The 21,713-nt window shown below is 40.2% G+C and overlaps 2 protein-coding genes across 5 annotated transcripts; one reads left to right on the top strand and one right to left on the bottom strand.

The window, feature by feature from the left end:
* Window positions 1–1,237: 1,237 nt before the first annotated feature.
* Window positions 1,238–16,387, bottom strand: LOC141012139 (grainyhead-like protein 2 homolog). 3 transcript variants are annotated; one of them, XM_073485540.1, is made up of 16 exons: window positions 16,342–16,387; window positions 15,417–15,487; window positions 14,569–14,755; window positions 14,021–14,461; window positions 13,831–13,892; window positions 11,859–12,117; window positions 11,584–11,695; window positions 9,772–9,866; window positions 5,287–5,445; window positions 5,093–5,150; window positions 4,702–4,841; window positions 4,559–4,596; window positions 4,226–4,311; window positions 4,049–4,134; window positions 3,431–3,495; window positions 1,238–2,348 (listed from the first exon to the last, which is right to left on the bottom strand). In XM_073485540.1, the coding sequence occupies exons 2-16, from the start codon at window positions 15,428–15,430 to the stop codon at window positions 2,234–2,236; spliced, it is 1,917 nt and encodes a 638-aa protein (XP_073341641.1). In that variant the 5' UTR covers window positions 15,431–15,487; window positions 16,342–16,387; the 3' UTR covers window positions 1,238–2,233. The 3 variants fall into 3 exon arrangements, with proteins under 3 accessions (XP_073341641.1, XP_073341642.1, XP_073341640.1); XM_073485541.1 differs by lacking the exon at window positions 16,342–16,387 and having other exon boundaries at window positions 11,961–12,117; window positions 15,417–15,669; XM_073485539.1 differs by lacking the exon at window positions 16,342–16,387 and having other exon boundaries at window positions 15,417–15,669.
* Window positions 16,388–16,634: 247 nt separating this feature from the next.
* On the top strand, window positions 16,635–19,985 carry LOC141012635 (zinc finger protein 706). 2 transcript variants are annotated; one of them, XM_073486160.1, is made up of 4 exons: window positions 16,635–16,738; window positions 17,746–17,894; window positions 18,334–18,448; window positions 18,567–19,985. In XM_073486160.1, the coding sequence occupies exons 2-3, from the start codon at window positions 17,760–17,762 to the stop codon at window positions 18,427–18,429; spliced, it is 231 nt and encodes a 76-aa protein (XP_073342261.1). In that variant the 5' UTR covers window positions 16,635–16,738; window positions 17,746–17,759; the 3' UTR covers window positions 18,430–18,448; window positions 18,567–19,985. The 2 variants fall into 2 exon arrangements, with proteins under 2 accessions (XP_073342261.1, XP_073342260.1); XM_073486159.1 differs by having other exon boundaries at window positions 16,636–16,738; window positions 18,334–19,985.
* The last annotated feature ends 1,728 nt before the right edge of the window (window positions 19,986–21,713 follow it).

Consider the following 21,713-nt stretch of genomic DNA (forward strand, 5'->3'; position numbering starts at 1 on the left):
CTTCAGGCTTCCACCGTTGTTTGTAAAGTGGCTTTGCAGTGTGTATGAGAAGTAGCTAGCACCAGCAATATCTATTCATATTGTTGGCAGGAAACCACTCAATTTGCACATTATTAAAATTCATTTTCAAAGAAACTGGTAATACAAAAAATGTTACTTTTCATGGATACTTTCACTGTGTAAAGTTTCATTGTGATAGGAGTAAAGGAAAAAAATAGCCCCATTGGGGTGTACTGTTGTCCGGCCTTATCGGCACACATCTTGGATTGATGAGAATTAAACATATTTCCCCAACTAGGATTTCTTAGGACTTTTAGTATGTTATTCTGGACACCTCATAGAAATGATGTATGATGAAAAAAATTCTATTACAATTAGTCTGTCGTAAAACGCTATTTTGCCTGGACTATTATGGAAAAGGGCTTCAAAGGTCTGAATTGAAATCAGAATATTAATAACTTATTAAGTATCTATTAATCGAGAAAAAAGTAAAAAGTACCAAAAGCCATACTTGAGTAAAAGTAAAGATACTGTGTTAAAATGTTACTTTGTTAAAAGTTACCCATAGTCACCCATACGAACAGTACTTGACTAAAAGCCTTAAAGTATCCAATATTAAATGTACTTAAATATCATATAAGTAATCTGCCAGCAATACATGTACTTATAAATGTACAAGTAAAAGTAAATTATACATATATTTACATGTATTTATATACTGTATACTATGGGCTGACCAATTATTGGCCCAGCTAATTATCAGATCTGATATTCAACATTATTATGATTATCTCAATTGTTTGTTTTTTTCAATTGCCAATAAATAAATCAATAAAAAAAAATTTAATGTAGTGGAGTGGAAGTATGAAGTCACAGAAAATGGAAATACTCAAGTAAACTACAAGTACCTCAAAAGTGTACTTCAGTAGATGTAGTCAGTACATCTACTGAAGTACACTTTTGAGGTACATCACTTTTTGGGTAAATCACTTTTTAGTTTCAAAATAGAATGGATAACAACAGGGATTTTTCATAACCTGGCACCAGAAAAAAATCTTTTTAATGGCTTATAACAGATATATAAAGCTCCTAGAGTTGACTTATTAACTATTAATAAAGCCTTTATAAAAGGTGGCTTATCAGAAAGTGGTACTGGCAATGTTTAGGTAACAAAAAAAACTTTAAGAACAACTGCAAATAAAACTGCTGTTAGAAGTAAAACAACAGAAGACATAAGTACCTCCATATAAAACTATATTTATTGACTCATTTAAAAGACTGTACATCGTGGTGCATGACAGAAATTAAGGATAAGGAAGCTGTCAGTGAACTAGGTGTAAACACAAGCAGTGAGCAGGATTTGCAGGTTTGCAGCGGCCTCAGAAAACGACTGTGTAAATGGATGGACTGGTTGGCTCTAACTGATGTCATAAATACTAATGACTGCAGTCTCTTCAGTGAGAGGAGATGCTATAAACACATGCACAGAGGAAGCAAAAACAGTTTTACAGCATCCTGGGGACTCGTAGTCCTGTTCCATAATGGTGCCTCATGTAATTATAGCATGTGTTATTTCACTGGGACTGATTGCAAACATTTTGTACATAATGACAACATGACCAAACATATTAGAAGAAAGATTAGATTAAGGTCACTTTGACTTAAAATTATGAAAACAATTTAAGACACATCTAAAAATAATTATATACATAACACACCATTACCTTGAACTGTTGAGTACCAACAAAAGTGGTTGCATAGACTTATTTTGAATCAAGGGCCTTTCGAGGAGGAAGCACACAGCAGTCCCCGCGGTTAATCCAATAAAACTACTGTATACTGTCTTCTGCCTGTGAAACCACAGCAAGCTGGCTGGATGCTTTGTGGTGGCTTGGATAAATACCTCTCTTCTGGTCCAACAAGTATTAAGAAGTGAATTTATATCAGCTAGTCAAGACTTTCATAGGTTGAAAAAAGATATCAAACATATTTCCACCTTAGCCACAAATTCGGGCACTTCCAAGAGTTGTCTAATAAACTGGTACTGTAGCAGGTGAGGTTTGGTCAGTGCAACAAACCCTTGAGACTCCTTTGTTGCCTTCCTCAAGGAACACATTTCACACCGTCATCTAATACTGTGAGCAACATTCACAATTTCTATGGTTGGCACAGCTGAAGCTTCATCCACCAGTGATCACATCTATCTAACAGTCACTGCTGCGGCAAACAACCATCAGATCTCTGACAGAGTGACACGCAGGGAGTCCGCTGAGCTCTCCATAGCCAGAATGAAGGTGTCCTCGTTGGAGTATTGCTGGACGATGTTGTCGTCCATGTTCACCAGGACCCTGAGGAAGACGAAACAAGGGTGCTCTGTTTAATTTAAGGCAAAGTCTACAGTGACCAAAAGCCTCCTCGCATGTTTGTGACATGGCTCCAGTCTGTAGGTGAAATAAATCAAATATCGCCCAAGAAATTTTCCACATGCATTCATTGTCGCCAGAGGATGGATCAGTCTGATGCTGGTGATTCCCTTACCTTTCTGCCTCTTCAAGACTGACATCTGTTTTGGCTTAAAGTGAAATGCCTCAAAAACTTCTGGATGAATTGACATTCAATTTTGTACAAATATTCGTGGTTCCCAAATATATCCTACTGGCTAACTTTCCATCAAGTGGCTTTGGGAGGTTATTGGTAATTTAAGGTGAAGTGTATCATGAACTGGTGGGCCATGGAACTAGTCTGAAACTACATTCAGACATTCATGTCCCCTTTCAGGATGATTTGAAATACATAAAACATTACATTTATGACCAAATACCTTTACCTGCAAGGCATCAGCATTTAGCCGAGTACAGCCTCACAGAGAGGTGAGCACGACTGAAGACTCTCAGGACTCATTCAGACCAAACGCTGCGGGGGTGCGGAACACAGCCGAAAGTTGAAACAGAATCAACTTTGGAGAAATGCAACACAACTTCACGTTGCGGTGTGCCAATCAAGTAAGACAGCGATCAGCAAAAATTACCAAAACAGAATGGAGTATAATGTATGTGTATTCACTCAATTTGGTTTTGTGCAACAATTTAACCATAATGATATGGCTCGTATCCTGGTTGTTTATTATTATTATTATTATAATAATAATCTGTTGATGTGGACAAACAATCACTGGTAGAAGCAGCATGCTATGGCACAACATAGCAGCTTCTCCTATATTGGTTAATGGCAGTTGGCAAACTGTTTGAGGTTTAATACCACCCCCCCTTCGGGATCTGTAAGGAAGATTAAAGTTCACAAAATTGCGTCACACCGAAATGACATGAAATGAAACTCATGCACTGCAACACAACCCTGCAGATCATTGTCGCAACACTTCATCTGGTCTGAGTGAGGCCCTAGTCTTGTTTCAGAAGTTTGACCCACTTACCCTTTCTTGCTTTTTTGGTAAACTTTGGCCATCTTGTCAACAGGCACTGCATACTTCTCTGAGATCTGTGAAACACAATGAAGAAACAGCACATTGAGAACATTTTGAAGGACACTGAGGCCCAGTTATGTGTCATCGTTTTTTAAAAGAATTGTATTAAAAGGTGCAATATCTAAGAAGTTGTTTTAAAAATCAAAGAAATAACTAAAATCATCAACAGAATGGGAAGAAATAAGAGATTTGACATCAAGTCAAAGACATTTGTGCATTGCATTGCAGAGACATCTTCTTCAGTTAGCATGCTAACCAGCTAGTCCTGAACTGTTCCTGTCTTGTAATACCACTCTGAGCTTACAGCTGGGACCGCTAACTGCTGCTAACTGTGGATGCCATTAACTGGTTAGATCAGTTAGCCATGCAGCTAGCGGTCACTGCTGATCTGCTGCCCCCTATTTGTGTGTAATATGAATTCAAGAGCTGGACAGTTCTTATATATTGCACATTTATGGGCCTAGGGTTGACTAAACCTGTTAAGTACAGTGGATGCAGTGTGTGTGTTTGTCTTATTATTATTTCAGCCAAAAGCGTTTAATACATCACATCATCATCAATACTTACCGCCTCCATCAATGCTTTGAGGGTTGGGGTTTGCAGCATTAAAGCATCAAACACTTCATCACACTCCTTCCTCACATACAGCAGAACTAATGAGGCATGGAATGGAGAAAAATAAATAATTCAGTCAAATAATAATAAGGTAGATGATGAAAAACTGAAAAGGTGATATTTACAAACCTCTCCTATCCACTTTGGATTTCTTGGGCTGCGGAGGACCGACATCTTCCTCAGCCGCACATGACAGCCTTCTCACTAGAACACTCCTGAGACACACACAAACACACACACACACACACCACCGTCAGTGTCATCGCCATAGTCATCATCATTTAAAAAGAAATACTACTGGATCTGATATTGACAGAGGTCTATAATTCCAAATCCATCTTGGATTATTGAACCTCTTATTCAAATTAACTGTTACGCAGGTACACATGGTGCAGTGAGCACAGTGGATACATGAAAGTTTAGCGCAAACCAGAACTGTGAAGGTAAGAGTATGATACTCACCCATCCTTTTTGACCTCCTCGGTGTTGAAAGCAAACACCTGCAAGTAGAGTAAAAAAAAAAGCAACATGAGGCACACGGCAACACTGTACAATGACTGGACGAGATATTCCCTGTGTGTTTGAGACAGTAAGTGGTCCCTCACCTGCCCTGCTCTCTGTAGGTTTCCAAAGTGGACGTCAGGGATGAAGAGGACAGGCTGGGAGTCCAGGTCTAGCAAGCTTTTGAGCAGCGTGTTTTCAGCCCTCTTAATGGGAGAGGTCGGCCCCGAGCTGCCATGTTTCCCTAGTCCAGACAGAGTGTGAACTCAGCATCAGTTGCCTGGCAACCACTCCCAAGTACAGATTTGATCAGGTTTGATTACATTTGCTAGACTTCTGCTGTGCTCTTCTATTCAATTTTTCAGTTTCCTGAAAAGCACTTTGTAACCTTTTATTAAGTAGATTTCAAATCAAGCTCACCGATTATTTATGTACATAAAATTATAAGTTATTAATATCATTAATTTCATTATTTAGCAAAAAGAATATTTTTACCTTTCATCCTCTTCCTGAGCTGCTTCTTCTCCTCATCACGAAGCTTCCTCTCAGCGCCCTGCAAAACACACAAGGGGCTGACTACACAGAAAAGGCAGAATAAAAGACAGTAACAGAAAAAAAGTCATTCATCCAAGTCCAAATTATTTGTTGACCAGACCAGGCAGGGGCCTGCCCGATGAGGCCATTTTTACCTTATCGCAGAAGACCTTGATCTGAGTGAAGGCCCTGTGAATGGGCCTGCTGCTGCAGCTGTTGTAGCTGTAAGTGTCGATCTGGATTATCAGAGGCATCCCCTTCACACCCTTCTGCGAGGAGAAGTCTGTGCTCAGACAGTTCACAGAGATAAAGACCTAAAAACAAAAAACAAAAAATAAGATGTGGTCCAATTCTGGAGGTTTATGATTTAAGGGCCCAGACACACCAGACCAACATCCATCAACTGGTAGCTATGATGGCTCAAAGTTGGCTTACCTCATGTCACCTGTGTGATGGCCAAAAAGCTGCACTTGAACACACCACAAAGACTACTGCCGGCAGCTAGCTGCGTGACAAGAGATACCTCTCCATACCACCAGGTAGCAGTAACTTGTATTCATCATTCAAAAATGGATATAGGTAAACAGAGCACTGTCGATGTACAAATCGCTGTTATGATACATCAGCGTTTGTTGACACCACTCACGTCAATATAGCCACTTCTGATCGAGAATATGTCTGATAAAAAATTGCAAATGGCACTGGTGAAGAGTGGAGGCGAAAAACAAGGAGAAAAATGGGTGAAATCTTCGACACTCAATCGGCCAAAAGCTAGTGTCAACTGAGTAAGATACACAAAAGACCAAAACACATTATCGACAGCAGAGGGACTTAAAGCGTAAAGTTGATAATAAAGGTATTACTGGTGTACTTATTTTAAACGTGTGGAACCTGCTATTTACCTGTCATCAGCTCAGTTAATTTTATAGCCAGTTTGGTTCAGATGAAGAGTGAAATCGAATGGAGATCTTCGTTCCCTAGTGATTCTCCACCTGACTCATAAATGGTGCAGTGATGAGTGAGACGGGCATGAGTCACAGCAGCAGCAGCAGTTCACAGGCTAAAGGCATGTATCTCACCACCTCTCAACACTCCTTATGTTAAATGTCTTATATGCTGAGAAATAAGCTCCCAATCCACAACCAAACACTTATGAAATATATAATGTAGAAGACAGTGTGTTTTGCATGCTGAAATACTGAATTACTGGTTGTTTACTATCACTCCAGACCTCACTGTGCCAAAGCTTCTAGAAATGCAAGGCCTTGCTCCAAAACCACTAAATAATGTAGTATTGCAGTGCTGCTGATCTGCTGAATCTTTTAAGAGCTTGCAAGAGAAAAACAGAATTCACAAAATCTTTCCCTGATCACTGTACAGTATGACCATTTCAAACAAAGTCAACAATACTCTGGTTATCTTGAAACGTGGTTACATGACCGAACAGATTCCCATGATTAATGGTGATAGTTGTTTAACGCCAAAGCATCTAAACCAATACAAACTGACAAATTTTCCAGTTAAACAGGACTGACAAGCCCGACTAACGGTAGATATTTGTCACCGCAGCCCGACAGCAGTTTTCCCAGTATGCATCAGCAGCATCGTGCCTGAACCTGCAGAGGTGACTGCTGATTGCTGAAAAGGCCCGGAGCACAAATGAGCCTCCTACACACCTCCACGGATCACACTTCCACAGACCCGAGCCATTTAAATTTCTCCAGAAGCACTGGATGTGTTGCGGCTAGCATCTGTGTGTGTGTGTGCGTGTGCGTGTAGGAGGTTTGTTGTGTTTTGCCTTTACTGCATGTGTGAGCATTCAAATACCTTCCTAAAAAGAAAAGAAGTTCATGAGGGCACTGGTAAGTGGCTATTCAGTGCCATCCGCTCAACCAGGCGCAAACAAACAAACCCAACACGAAAACAGAGTCATGCTGCAGGAAGCAACTCATCTCCCCTCCGACACATTTCACACTATTCCTCATTACTCCAGGATGATGACTTTTTTTTGGCATGGCTCTGCTTGTTGCCAGGCGACAAAGGAAAACGGATCATTTGCACAAAAAATATCAATTGTGTATGTAAGCCCCATCGGAGCCTGACTGGACATCCAATTATATCTGGGAACCAAAATTTCTAGGTAGCACAACAGAAAGAGAGAGAGAGAGAGAGAACAGCAGTGACATGTAAGCCCACCTATTTCCTCCCAACAACAGAGGTGTTCTCTCTCAACCTCCTCCACCTTATTTCCAGGCAGCTCTGGTCGTGTAGAGGCTTCTGAGGGCGAATGCACGGAAAGAGTGCAGCGGCAAGGCTGATAATGATCATCTGGTTTGCTTCAGACAGCACAGCCACACATTCACGGTCAACAAAATCTGTCAACCTGCTCACCACCAAACACTCACTACTCTGATTATAAATCAATACTCAGGGGAATGTTTCTTTCCCCTTTAGCTTAGGAGAAATACAGGGCTTTTTCAAATGAGGATCCTCAAGCGTGACCAGAAGAGAGTTAAGACGATGACGATGGAAAGTCAGGTAAAGTTTAGTATTCCCCTAAACAACTTCATTTTGGGGCGAACTTATCCTTTAATGTTCCAATATTCGGGGGATTTTAAGCATATCATAATATAGAAAATGTGGGAAGATCACATATAAAACAAGTTAATTGATGTCCATTGTTAGATATTACATCAGTAAAACATTTCACATATTTTAAACAACAAGTCTAAGGGTCTGTATGAAATTTATTTGGTGGGAGAATAGTTACAAATGTGCTCTGCTGTCTCTGTATAAAGCTCCCACCACAATCACAAGCTAACGGGATCAATATGTCTGCTGGAGACAGCTCCCCTCCTCACCACAATCATTTTCATACAGCCTCTAAACATCTACAGCCATGCTAACTCCTCTGTAAGGCTGTAATTAGGCACTGTAGTGCTTTGAGTGAAATGCTAATGGCAGCATGATAATATGATCACAATGAAAATCTAACAATCTGATCAAATGTAACCATATTTACCATTTTAGTTTTGTGCATTAGCATAAGCATACTAATTTGCCAATTAGCACTAAACACAAAGTACAGCTTAGGCTGATGGGAATGTCCTTAGTTTTGCAGGTTGCAGGTTGATCTGGGTCACAATTAGATTTTGACCTGATTGTGGTGCTAGACACACACACACCCAAGCATCACAACCACTGATGACATGGATTTCATCATAGAGTTACTAAAATTCATCCTATGGGAAACTTCAATGCCTATACCAAATTTTATGGCAATTCATCCAATTGTTGTCAAGACATTTTACTAGGAACCAAAAATGTTGACCTATGATATCAATATTGAAATTTTTCACTCTCTAATATCAGTTTCAGCATTGACCCCAAAAACGAGTCAGAGTCAGGTTCTAATGTGGACGTTCACCAGGCAGAGATGTTTTAACAAAAACATGCTATGAACTTGATCCAATTTTGGCAATTTTAAGACAGGATCCCTCCACCTCTCCTGCATCAGTTTTGTCTCTCATGAATTCCGCAGACGACTTAAACACTGGACTAACTAACTTTGACATGAAACGCAGAAAGCTGTAACAATTAGTATTCTAAAGGTGGAGCATGTAGACGTACGTATCTAACTACCGACGATGACAACTGAAGGAATGTCAGTCAAAGGAAAGTAGCACTGGAAAAATGCCACTTCAAAAATGAATTATAAAAAAAATAATGAATATGAGGTGTTTCTTGCTTGTAGTAGGAAAAAAAATCTGCTAATGGAACAATCAAAAAGTGTCCTACATCCCACTTAAATGCCAATTTCTCAGCAAATGTGTCTTATATTAAGTGTAATGACATATTTTGTCTAGAAATTAGACAAATATACCTGATAACATTTTGAGTTTTTGCAAATAGTTTACATTATTATGGTCAGGTGTACAACATGTATGAAGAAACATCAGCTTGAAGCTGTATTATCATACCACCACCTGAACACACCTAAAAGCGTTACAGTGAAGGTTTATCCCAAACAGTAAATGTTTACCCACAAACCCATGAAGCTCTCTAACAATGGGTCTGTTTGTGGAGTTTTAATTAAAGCTGAATGGGAGCCACAGCCCCACCTACTGAGTCCAAAACACCCTGAGGGTGGGCTGACACTGTGTGTGTGGATGTGAATGTGTTTACACATTGTTTGCAAGTCGTCTTTATCCAACTGCCAACCTTTACAAAGGTGAAATCTGAGTGTCCTTCAAGGTCTGTTGCCAAATGCCTGGCGTGTCTGCGATCCAAAATCATGACCCAACACATAGCAACAGAAAGGGGATGTGGGACAATGGGGCTGGGGGTGGATGGAGGAGCCTGCCATATGGCTCCACCAACTATTCTGATACCCTGAGGTGTTAACAGTCCATAAACAGTTGAGTACAGACCAAGAGCCTCTACTGCTGAGGAGTCCTCAGGACAAACTGCTGTGGTTTCATTGAGCAATCCCTCCCACAAGTGGATACAAGTTTTATACTAACAAAAAGAAAAATATGATAAATCCTAATTATTATCTGCCTGACTCAATGAGAACGTGAAGGCAAGAGAATAAATACCGACCAGTTTTACGTGTTGATCATTTTTTTCAGCTTTTTTACCTTTGCTTCTTCACTGACATCCCATGTGAAAGAGACAGCGTTGTAGGCAATTTCCTCCACGTTCCCGATCGTGCTGAAGCTCTCCTTGTAGTCAGCTGCATGTAAAGTCAAGATAAGAGAACATCGTTTCAGTGGGTGTCAGACGCTGAGATCTGGAGTCAGCCCTAATTCAAATGTTTCAGGATACTTTCAAGAATTAAACCTAAAAGAACTCAATTTCCAAGAAATAGGCGCCTGTGACTGATATATTACTCTATATTACATTAACAGATTAATCAATTCTTATGCACCACTGTATAATTTGCATTTCATTCTTGTAGCTGGTCATGGTAGAACTAGCTTAAACTACTTTATATACTTTTCGGTAGTTTAGTCCAGTGGTTCCACCTGGACATCAGGCCACTTCAAAGGGTCACAAGATAAATCTGTTTATTGGTATGGAAAGAAAAAAAGTTCTGTTTCATTGTATTCATGATTTTCTTCTCTATGTTCACGTTTTTTGTGACATACTGGCCACTTTCACCACTCCAAATTGTGGTAGGCCAGAAAGCCAGAGATCATTGGTGTATTTTTTACTTCTGCCAAGGAGATTTTCACCCATGTAAGTTTGTTGGTTGGTTGGTTTGTTAGCAGGATTACACAAAAACTCCTGAATGGATTTACACCAAACTTGGGTGGAGGATGGGTCTCGGCCCAGAATAGACCCCATTAACTTCTGGTGTGGATACAGACAAAGGGACGAATCATGGATTTGTTTTCTCACTTTCTTTAACATTGCAGGACAGGGTGTTTCTCAACATTTTTGTCAATTTCTCAGGGAATAATGCGTGGATCCTGATGAAAAAAATATTTGGTAGCTGGTACCAAAGGAGCTTGTTGGGCCTTGGCGGGGGTATGCGCTCTACTGAGTGCAATGTTTGCATGTGTGCATTGTATTTTATAAGCTTATATGTTTTTTTACTGTTTCATCTAAATTTGTAAAATAACAAGTTGATAAATGTAGGGGAGCTCAAAAGTCCAATTTTTTTAGTGGAGTAGTACATGTATATATGTGTACATCTAAGGTAACATAAAATGGAAATACTCAAGTAAAATACTAGATTAAAATTGGACTTAAGTACAATACATGAGTTAATGTACTTACTTTCCACTATCTGTTTACACACATTTTTTGCGTTTTTTGTACTTAAAGTAACATCATAATCTGGCATTTTTTTCACCCTTGAAATAATTTTGCCAACAAATCAAGTTCCAAATGAATAAAAATTCCCATTACTACTTCCTAAAACACTCACTTCTGCTAGCACAGGCTATTTTTTACCCACCAACTTAGGTTTAAGATTTTACCATGGTACTGGCATCAACTTGCCACTGACAAAACCCGTGTTTGAGATCTCTTCTTCATTCCAATGAGTTTTCAACCACAGGCTGAGGCCTGTTCCTTGCTGATCATTCAGGATATGGCCTCAGTCCAGGCCCCCACCCATTTCTCCTCTTAACGTCTATGCAAATGAAAAGTCATTGGCTGTTTCTTCACAGTAGTCCTGTGAGAATCTAGGATCGACAGTTATTCAAATTGAGTCAGGTTTCACCTCAGGATATGTGACGGGATTCTCCTGGAGGCTTCTGTAGGTTTGCCACCTGCTTACTCTTTTTACCTCACGTTTTTGTGGAGCTTAGGTGTCAAAAGTGTGTTATTCAATACTGTAAGTGTGTGCACGTGCCATGTTTGTATCTTGGCCTATTCCCCATCTGTTCTACTTGTAAACCCCATCAGCCTTGATAGTGGGAAGGAGAACAATATCATCATACCAATGTCCAGGACTCTCTGTTTGGCAGTGTGCTGGCGGGAGTGCCAGTATTTCCAATTCTTCAGCTGCTCGTCTCTGCACTTTTCTTCCCCAAAGACAACCATGATAACACTCTGAAGCAAAGACACATGAAACATATTATAGTATTATCAGGCTAAAACAGAAAGAAAATCAATCAAAAACAAATACTACAACAACACCCAATATCAAGCTAACAGTAAAACCCTCAACATCTACTCTATACTTCCTCTCTGTTTACTATCTTCCCTCCCTCACCTGTACAATACTGTCCCGCTGCAGTTCAGAGCCTCCCATGGTGCATTGCTCACTATTGGACGGGGTCCCATCAGGCCTGTGTGACGGCGTCTGTCCACTCACCCGCACTTTGCCCCTGGGCTGACATAGGGACGATGTGAAACTGGTCTTGGACAATGTCAAAGCGTAGAACTGTCCCCGGTTCAGGTACGCCATGGGTCCTTCTCCCTGCCGCGGCCGCAGAGACATGCTGGCCTCCAGAGAGTAGTGGAAACTGTCACTGTAAGTACAGAAGCATGTGTAGGATATGACTGAGTATCTCCTCAAATAACAGAATAGTTCTAATGTAGATTAAACTGAAGTTTAGTTTTTATGATGACACTTTATGCATGCATGTTTCAGCTGCGACTCTGAAGTCCTTGGATGCTGTGACCTTGGGTGGGTGACCCTGTGTCTCTGTAAGGCTTGACAGACACTGGGTTTTATTCATTTATGGGCCCTTGCTGGTTTTTTACCCCCTTACATTACTTCGGTGTGGCCGTTTAATGTGGATCCTTATGGAACACACTCAAATGTTAGGATTGTACTTCAGGTGCCAGCTGTTTTTACGGAGCTCTGTAAATCCAGTTTTTCTCATTGTGCACCTGCAACCTGGAATAACATGCAGAACAAGGGTTATCTCAGTTTTATCCTTAGGGCAATTCAAATTCTTAATTCAATGTTGTTTAACTTCAAGCTGTTCTTCTTTTAGTTCATTAATTCACTTCAAATTTCAATTGCTTTATTTATTCTTAATGCTTTATTGTTTTACTAATTCGGCTTATTATTATTGTCGGCATCTTTAATCTACTTTCTAATTTGTCTTTCTTGGTGCCTGGGATTTTTTCCCCAGGACTTTCTTCCATTTTGACAAATACTCAATCAAAAACAGTACATCAAAAACAGTACAGTGTCTATCTAATGTTTTACCTCATCAACATCATACATTTTTGTAAAAATGTGCTTTTTATAAATTGATGCAAGCACCAAGTTTCGAAAGTTGGGACAGGGGCAACAAAAGACTGGGAAAGCTGTGGAATGCTCCGTAAACACCTGTTTGCAACATTCCACAGGTAAACAGCTTCATTGGTAACAGGTGACAGTATCATGATTGGGTATGAAAGACTCAGTTGCTCACAAGCAAGGATGGGACCAGGTTCACCCTTGTGAAACACATGATTGTAAGAAGGATATATCTACATCGGCTTTTAGCTGATAAGTCTGGAGATATTCTATTTTCATTATTTATTGTCATCAAATCCCATAAAAAAGATCAAAACAAATATTGAGTTGTTGTTTCTGATTAAAATTAGTGAATTCAAGGCCTGCTCTCTGACGCAGCTACATTTTTGTCCGAATAAACTACTAAAAACACGAGGGAGCCACACTGTTGCACTGGGTGGCATGTTCCGTCCTTACCATGAACACACAGGCTGCATTTTATTTTGACTCAATCCTACATACACTGTCTAACTACTATACAGTTAATGCTTGTGCATATGTGTATTAATCCACAGCTGAAAATAGTCCCCAGTGAACACTATTTACTCCTGTGACTAATTTTGTGTAAGTTGGCCAGCAAAGCTCCCTGTCCAATTTAGAACTTATTAATATTTTGCTGATCACTTTTAAAGCATGTCCTCTTGCCCCAAGGTGCAATTTGCCATAATAATTATCATTATTATTATATTGTGACCCAGGGTGACAGAAAGTTCTTTGAGGATTTCCATCTTCAGTAGGAATGAATGAGCAGTGAGAGCCACAAAGGCTGAGGAGGTCTAGAGAAGCATTTAGAGTTGGACTTGGTTGGTCTTTTCACAACAAAATTTTGAAAGCCTTATCCTTTAGCACTTGATAAACACACCAGAACATCATATACACACATACAACCACTGTGAATCTCTTAGATTTGTCTGTATTTCATTCTTTTGCTTATCTGTGAATTTTAACTTACTCTGGTGGACCTAGACTGTAGTGGAATTCATCAGCGCCTGAAGAGGGACTTCTGTGGTACATCTGTCAAACAAGAAAAGCAGGAAATTGCCAATACTGGAAAAACAAAATCCCGCAAATGTGATCCTGGTTTAAAAAGCATGAAATAATACCACCTACCCCTCACTACCCCTGTAAATATCAAGCCTCACCTCTCCTTCCACAGCATCCTCATATGTGCTGTCAGGAGTGCGCCTCTGTTCATCTTTCAAGTACCCAGCGAGGGGCAAATCATAGTGGCCGTGCTGCTCATAAACCATCCTTATCTGCTCTCTGGGCTCTTCTTGGTAGGCACCTCCGGAGCAGGACACTCTGATGGACGTCTGGCCCTCTGTCTTGACCAGAGAAAGAGCCGCTTCCCCTCCACCTTTACCATCTCCCCCTCTAGCATCTCCGGCGAGGCAGGTACCTTCATACTTGGAGCCCTGATGTTCTGTAGAGGAGCTACTGTTTAGGGAGAGGTTGACAGGCATGGATCTCAAAGCCTGAAGATGATGATCGAGCATCTCCAAGCTCCCACAGTTGTCAGGTCCAACAGCAGAGGAGTGTGTAGGTTTAATGCCACTGGAGGTACGTCTCCTCTCCCTGGGAACCTGACAGGGTTAAAGCAAATACAAAAAATAAGATCTGAAACAAATCAAACTGGTGAAAATCATCTTATTGTGTCATTATTCTGGCTGTAATGTCACGCTTTCCACACCTTGTAGTAGTCGTACAGCAGTCCCAATGCTGCTGCACTGTCCTCATCTCCGTTGATGCTCATCATGGCCTTAGTGGCAGCAGTCAGTGGGTTCTCCAGGTAATTCCTCCAAGCCTCATCCTCGCTGCTGAACACTCTGCGAGACGGCACCAGCACTTCGTTTGGTACCACCACCACCAGCCGTTTACTGCAAGGATGACAGGAAAAATGGGAAGAAGAGACAATAAGCCATGTTGTTACCGCAAAGCCAATCTGTCATTAACAGAAGCAACGTCTGCCAAGCCACAGAGACTGCCCCAGGCTGTTTCTCACCAAGCTTCAATCTAATCACCCTCTCCATGTGGGGAGTGTTTATCCAAGTTCAATTGTGAGAATAACTGCTTGTATATCACATTTAATCAAATTGCACTGATTCGTTGTAAAAATGTCAAGCTGACTTGAGTTATCTTTTAAATATGTCACTTTTTACAAAGTATTTAGAGAAGCTGGCAGGAAGGGAGGCTGTTTTTAATATTCATAGGTAAGTCAGAAACCTTTATCAATAATTATAGTGCATAGACTGTAAATAAAGGAACACTAAACCAAACCTCAGTGAAATACAGTAAGGTTTTCATAATATAATACACATTAACATTACCAGTATATTAATGTTGGAAATGTAGGGCCTTTAATTTGTACTTCCATACTTGATAAAAACTCTTCCTTATAGCAGATACATAAAGAAAACATACAACCGTACTGCCTATGTGCAAAGAACAAAAAGACTTACGACATCCTTAGTATTTTAAGCACTTGTAAAAAGTGAAGTACAAAAGTTATTAGACTTAATATGAATGAATTTCTCTTACCTGTCCTGGTCCATGTCGCCTCCAGGACTCTCTCTGACGCTGTCTAGGACTTGCTGGAGAAACTGGACTTTCTAGTTAGTGCAGGTAAGTTCGTGTGGGAGAGAAAACAAGGCGCGCGAGAGGCTGGCTCTATTTAACTTCTCAGTCAATAACAGCCAATGAAATCATCTGGCACTAATACCTCTGATGTCACATAAATGTTGAGCCTACACTCACTAAATAAAAAATAAAATAAAATATTTAAAAACCTACATAAGTTGCACGGCCCGGGTTTCTATCCTGTTTGGCGGAAGTTGGTAAATTATGAATTTGGTGTTGAAGCATCTAAAAAGGCAGGATAAACAAGGAAACGAAAGCTGCCTCGCTGATTGGTTGGATGTTTCTACACAGGTGGCACAGTCGGTTTCCCATTGGAAGAGAGCGTGACCCGAAATGAAGAGAGGTGGTGGACACGCGGATGTGAAATGTAGATTTGTTCGCCCATTTGTGTATTTTTTGTATCTTTTACTTATTTATTTATTTATTTTTATTTTTACAGCTGTCTTGTGCTGTGGTGCAAACTTTTTTCCTACTTTAAGAAAGTGAGCACAAAAAGTAATGAATGACTTTCTTGCTCACTTTCTTACTCCTCGCTCAGTTGACCAACGTTTAAAGGGACACTAGGACATTTTCTAGACTTTGTATTTAAAGTGGTTGGTTAATCAGAGGTAATGTTATTCAAAGTTAATATCACAAAAGCTAGTATGCCAGAGATCATATAGTAATTTAATCGTGGTTATACTGTACAGGTGTCAGTATACACTTTGGAGGAAAGAATAGTAACTGGTCTGAGAGGACGTGGCCTTATTGTCGTCTGTACCGTGACACCTTGTGGTCGGCATTTCATTTTGCAACGTGCAGACAGAAAATTGCATCATATACTTACAGCCGGTGGAATTCACTAATGTGGTTGGTTGTGCGCGTTTTTAGAAATATTCATGTGTAACGGGCTGCTTTACGTATATAATCTATGTTACACTCTATGTTGTTGTCTTTTTGTAAATGGCCTTGAATCTTTCTACGGTAGCAAGGGGATGAAACTTATGCTGCCTTTACGTGCTGTCAGAAAATTTCGTACGCTGGTCCATATATATCCTTTGTGAAAGCGGCATTGTCACAAGCACTGACAACACATGAAGGCAGCACGGTTTACGGTTCGGGCATGCGCATTAGCGCAGTTAGGACAAATTACCAGAGGCGGCGGAAGGTCCAGAGGACTTAACCCAACGTTTCTTGAATTTGATTTTAGTGTCCATCATCAGTAAGACATTTATTTTTCGCTGGTAAGTGAACAATTATGAATCTTAACGCCGACTGTCTGTAAAAAATGTTTCTGTAGTCTTATGTGTTCCTCCACACTATTCTACCAAGCATCAGCGATAGCAAGCGGCTAACGTTAACACAGTGCTTTCTTTCTTAGTATGACATAACATTTGTGTTGTGTCTGTGCTATACATGCACTAAGATATGTGAGTTTTTGTGTTTCTAGGACGACCGCGTCTAACATTAAAACTATAGTTTGTCCTTTAAAACTGTCGCCCTTAAACTAAACGCACAGTGGCTAGCTAAAGTTGTCTAAACCAGTCCTTTTAGACGATGTTAGCTATCGTCAGGTAGTTCACCGTATGACCACAAAATATGTCGAAAAGTGACCTCACTCCTATCACTCCTACCTGTTCTTGAGTGGATGATATTTTAATGTGAAGATTTGGCAAATAGTTGAGTTGTAGGCCTATATTAACAAGCGAAAGGGGTACCAGTAACTCCTTTTCAAGATGGACACTGCATTGATGATCGATTACAGTGTATTGATAAAGTATTGGTCCCTCGTCCGTCACTATCAGCCAAAAAACAAGTTCATAAAACCATAACACTGACCCAGTTCTAGTATTGTGTGTGTAATAACTTTGGAAATCTGCAGTCACATTTTCTTCGGGGAAATTTCCAAGTTAATTGCCTGATCCCTGTGACCCAAAAAGCTGCAATTAACCTAATTCTAAAAGATGTTTCACAGCCACTGCTGCCTTGCACATCTTGAAGTCTTTTGATTTCATAAGACAGCTGTCTTTTAATTGGTAACCATCAAGGTTGCTTCATCTGAAGCCTCAGCTGGTGTAACTGCTTTATGTTTCCAGTTAGTGCGTCTCTCAGCCACTCTGTAATTTATATTTTCCTTTACATCCCCTTCTCAGAAGTCAGTGTTTGCAGGCTAGGTTTCTCTTTCTCAGTGTATGGCTCCTTACCTTCTTCGTGATGTTGTGCTGATCAAATCCCCTCATAATTTCTTCAGGTCTAGCATCTGATATGGCCCGTGGGCACCAGAAGTTCCAGTCCCAGCAGAAGAACGCCAAAAAGCAGGCAGACATCAAGAAGAGCAAAGGCCATGACCAGAAGGCAGCAGCTAAGGCTGCTTTAGTATACATGTGCACAGTGTGCCGGGTATGTGCTTAGACGGTAAAAAGAACATGAAATTATTCTTTGATGAGCTTGGTGTCATATAACCGTGAGGTAAGGATGGAACTCAGTATATTTGGCGGGGCCAATCAAATGAGCCACATGCCTTCCAGTAATGAGATACATTAAATTGTTCTCAATAAAGAGTCATTTTTGTAAATATGGTAAAAGTATGTAAGCGATGGCTAATGCAACTTTTGACACACACCTTGATGTGAAAGACCAGATATCAACCTTTTTATGGTGCTATTAATGTACCAGGGCATGCCCTCATAAAATTACGTCATGTTGCCCAGTATATAGGTAAGATTTGGCTGGATGCCGAATATAGAACTCCCATTTTTATTAGTTTGCTTTTCACATACTGTTTATTTAAATGTGGATTTTCTCATTTTTCTCATTTTTCTTTCCCACAATTTCTCAGACACAAATGCCTGACCCGAAGACCTTTAAGCAGCACTTTGAAAGCAAGCATCCAAAGTCCCCAATGCCCCCGGAGTTGGCTGATGTGGAGGCATAACAGCGTCACCTTACTTTCAGTAAGACAGTTGGGTCTGATTCAGGACAGGCTCATACATTTAACAATGTTTCAGATAAAATGTCGTCAATGCTTCATGCTGCTAAATTTGTTAATTGATATATGGGTGTTTTATGTAGGGAGGGACTGACCTGTCTGCCTGCCCACTTGATTGGACTTTCTGCAAAACTTCTCTCACTCACCAAAATTTGATCAGGGACCACTACTGAAGGTAGATACACAGCTAGTAGACAGCTACCCTGTTAAGGCTTGTGCTAAAAAATTAAATGTTCTGTCTTTGATTGTATGCAAAACTTCTATCTTATCATTTCAAAATGTTGTGCCCACAAAACCAGCTTGTCCATGGGCTCTACCACCATTACACAATCTCAGGGCTCCCACTGTTTCAGAAAATATCAATTGGCAATGGCTCAGCTAAACAAACAAAGTTGTCATACTAGGATGATAATTGGAGGTCAACTGCATCCTAATCCAATGTACTGTTTAACCCATTATGGATTTTTTTGAGTAAAACTAATTTGTGATGCACCATGGTTAGGGTCATAATTATTGTTTATTCAGAATGACTTTGGAGTTAATCATGTGCTTGGAAAGACACTCTTTCAAACCACTAATGTGTTCTTATGAGTAGATTCAGATTTACTTCCAATCTGCACTGATGTTTTTTTCTTTCCTAGATAATTTCAATTTTTTTAAGAAAAGTCTGTAGTTTTTGGTTCATCTGAAGAATTTTGAACATGCTGTGCTACACGGGTACTGAAACTGTGCATTGCATTTTCCCCTCAGATTTCCATGAAAGTATCTAGTTCATGTCCACTGTGAAAATTTTTCATGTGCAACTGTGTTGCAGAAGTTCACAAGAGAGCACTGCAAATCAACTCATAGCAAACCCTTCCATGATACAGTTTCTTCAACTCCTGACTGCATTGAATATTTAATGATTGTTCTCCCTGTAAGAAATGGTCTGTTGAGTGAAGTAGGGTGAATATAGAAAGTTTGCACTGGGTGTTGTAATTAATAGTACTGAGCTACTTCTATCCTCCCAGTGTATCATTGTGAAAGGAACTATGTGGCATAAATCTGTGCACCACTGTAGTATTTGATAATGATTTAGTTCATCACTATTGTATTTTGCAGTGGAAGCTGTCTCATACTGTCATCTCAGTGGCATATGTGACAACGATCCCAAGTGCAGTCCCACGTTTTTTGGTGTCATTCTGTCATGATGGTGCAAAAATATTTTGACTCTGAATCTGCATTGAAAGTCTGAACTACATTACACTGTAAGTTAGCTTTGGTTCTTATTTTTATATTCGTTTCTGTTCCTAGCATGCTAATAGACAAATAATTAATTTATAGAAATGAAATATTTTCAATAGATTTGGACCTGTTGGTCATTAACCACTGACATTGTGTCACTGTGCTATAGTCTGGACTGACAACCAGCCGTGTTTCTACTTTTTTAATGATCATATCTTTGTCCATGCAATGTTGTGAATATCCTTTTAATAAAGGTGTTACTTTTATATGAACCGTTACTAAGCTGTTGGGTTGTTTTTTTTTATCATTTCATAAGCTTCCACATATTACATCCTATATTGTTTAATGTAATGCTAATTAACACCTCACATGGTTAAAGCTAATAATTAAATAGGGATATGGGTGCATATATTTTGCCAAACAGTATATGTTGCTTCAATGGTTTTACTGGCTCAGTGTGTGAAAGGCCTTGTAGTGGTGCCCCACGGGTCACAGACAGGAGTCACAGACAGGAGTCACAGACAGGAGTCACAGACAGGAGTCACAGACAGGAGTCACAGACAGGGCAGATGACCTCCAGAGAGGGTCCATGTCTATGGATCGAACGCCAGCCACCGTTGTGTGTGACACTCTTGAATGTCAGCCACCGTCGGCGCCTGACGGACGGCAACACGTTTGGAGGCGTCAACATGGTCCTAAATCCTAGAGCTGGAGGAGGTGATGCAACAGTGCGGGCCGGAATATCGACGTACAGAAAAACTGATCTGGTGTTTGTCAATAGAACAGGCACGGGTCAGTCATATCTGCAGGACATCATCCTTCAGTGGCGCCAGTACGCCCGAAACCACATGTTCATGGGCTATAACGCACCCCCACATCGTGCCCGTGTGGTCACCACCCATCGCCTGCAGGTTGGTGTCCCTCATGGAATGGCCGGCCATGTCACCCGACCTGACCTCCATACAGCACCTCCGTGCCAGCTGAAGCGTCGTGTGACCTACCACCACGTGACCTCCAGGAAGTCCTAGTTGCTGTCGTTGCAGAATGGACCGCCATGTTGCCAACCATGTTCGACGTCTAGTACAGTGTGCCTAGAGGAGTATGAGTCAGATATGTCAGGCTGTCATCAATGCATGTGGTGTTAATACCCGTTTTTGACTTTGTGGTAATTATCAAGTGTGGGGTGTGTGTCAGTACGGAGTTGGAGACTGGATGCAAAAGTAAAATGAAACATGTCACATTGTTAGGGACCATAATATTCACAAAATAAAAATTCAGATATGACAATCAAGTGAAACACTAAAATATCCCTAATTAGTTTTGAGTAGTGTATAATCACTATCATACTACAGTGAGCACTCATGCCATTGCACCGTCTACAAAATGTGTCATGAAGGTGGATTTTATTCCTCATCTACCTCTGCTCTTCAGTCCTTTCAGTTAGTGCTCTAGACCGATACAGTTAGCCTCAATTACATGAGTTTTATTAGCTTGTTAGTTTGTACCCTGGTGTGAGAACACGATCCCTCTTAGCACTTGATCATCCACAAGGTTTATGACCAAATCAGTTCTATATTTAAGAGAGAGAAATGTAGCATGAAGCTAATAATGAATCACAGTGTTGGTGGAAAGTTACAAGAACTGACGCACTAATAATGTTGGTTTATTATTAGTCACACTCTTGATCTATTAATTCCCTGTTTGTTGCTTAGAACATATGTGTTTCTAGTGACATACAATCCCATAAACACAAATATAATCACATATATAGATACCCATACATTATATGAACATACATGCCTACATATTAAAATAAGCATGTAAAAGAAGATAAAGCAATATATAAACACAGCACTGCTGAAGAGTTTATACTTAGTTATACTCTGTGGTGGAAAAGCATTCAGATCCTTTACTTTTTCAACAGCTGAAGGATCCTTCAGTTTGTTACAAACATTCAAAGCACTATGAGTCACAATTGGACCAATAAAGTCACACTATTGACTGAA

This window comes from Pagrus major, chromosome 17, assembly GCF_040436345.1.
Source record: "Pagrus major chromosome 17, Pma_NU_1.0".
NCBI lineage: Eukaryota > Metazoa > Chordata > Actinopteri > Spariformes > Sparidae > Pagrus > Pagrus major.

Excerpts from the sequence above, each read along its gene's own strand:
- LOC141012139 (XM_073485540.1), bottom strand. Across the intron at positions 12,118-13,830 it reads TACAGTCTAGGTCCACCAGA|TGACAGTTTCCACTACTCTC; the intron begins GTAAGTTAAAAT and ends CTGTACTTACAG. Across the intron at positions 5,446-9,771 it reads ATGTCAGTGAAGAAGCAAAG|GTCTTTATCTCTGTGAACTG; the intron begins GTAAAAAAGCTG and ends TTTTGTTTTTAG.
- LOC141012635 (XM_073486160.1), top strand. The coding sequence starts at position 17,760 with ATGGCCCGTGGGCACCAGAAGTTCCAGTCCCAGCAGAAGAACGCCAAA. Across the intron at positions 17,895-18,333 it reads ACATGTGCACAGTGTGCCGG|ACACAAATGCCTGACCCGAA; the intron begins GTATGTGCTTAG and ends ACAATTTCTCAG.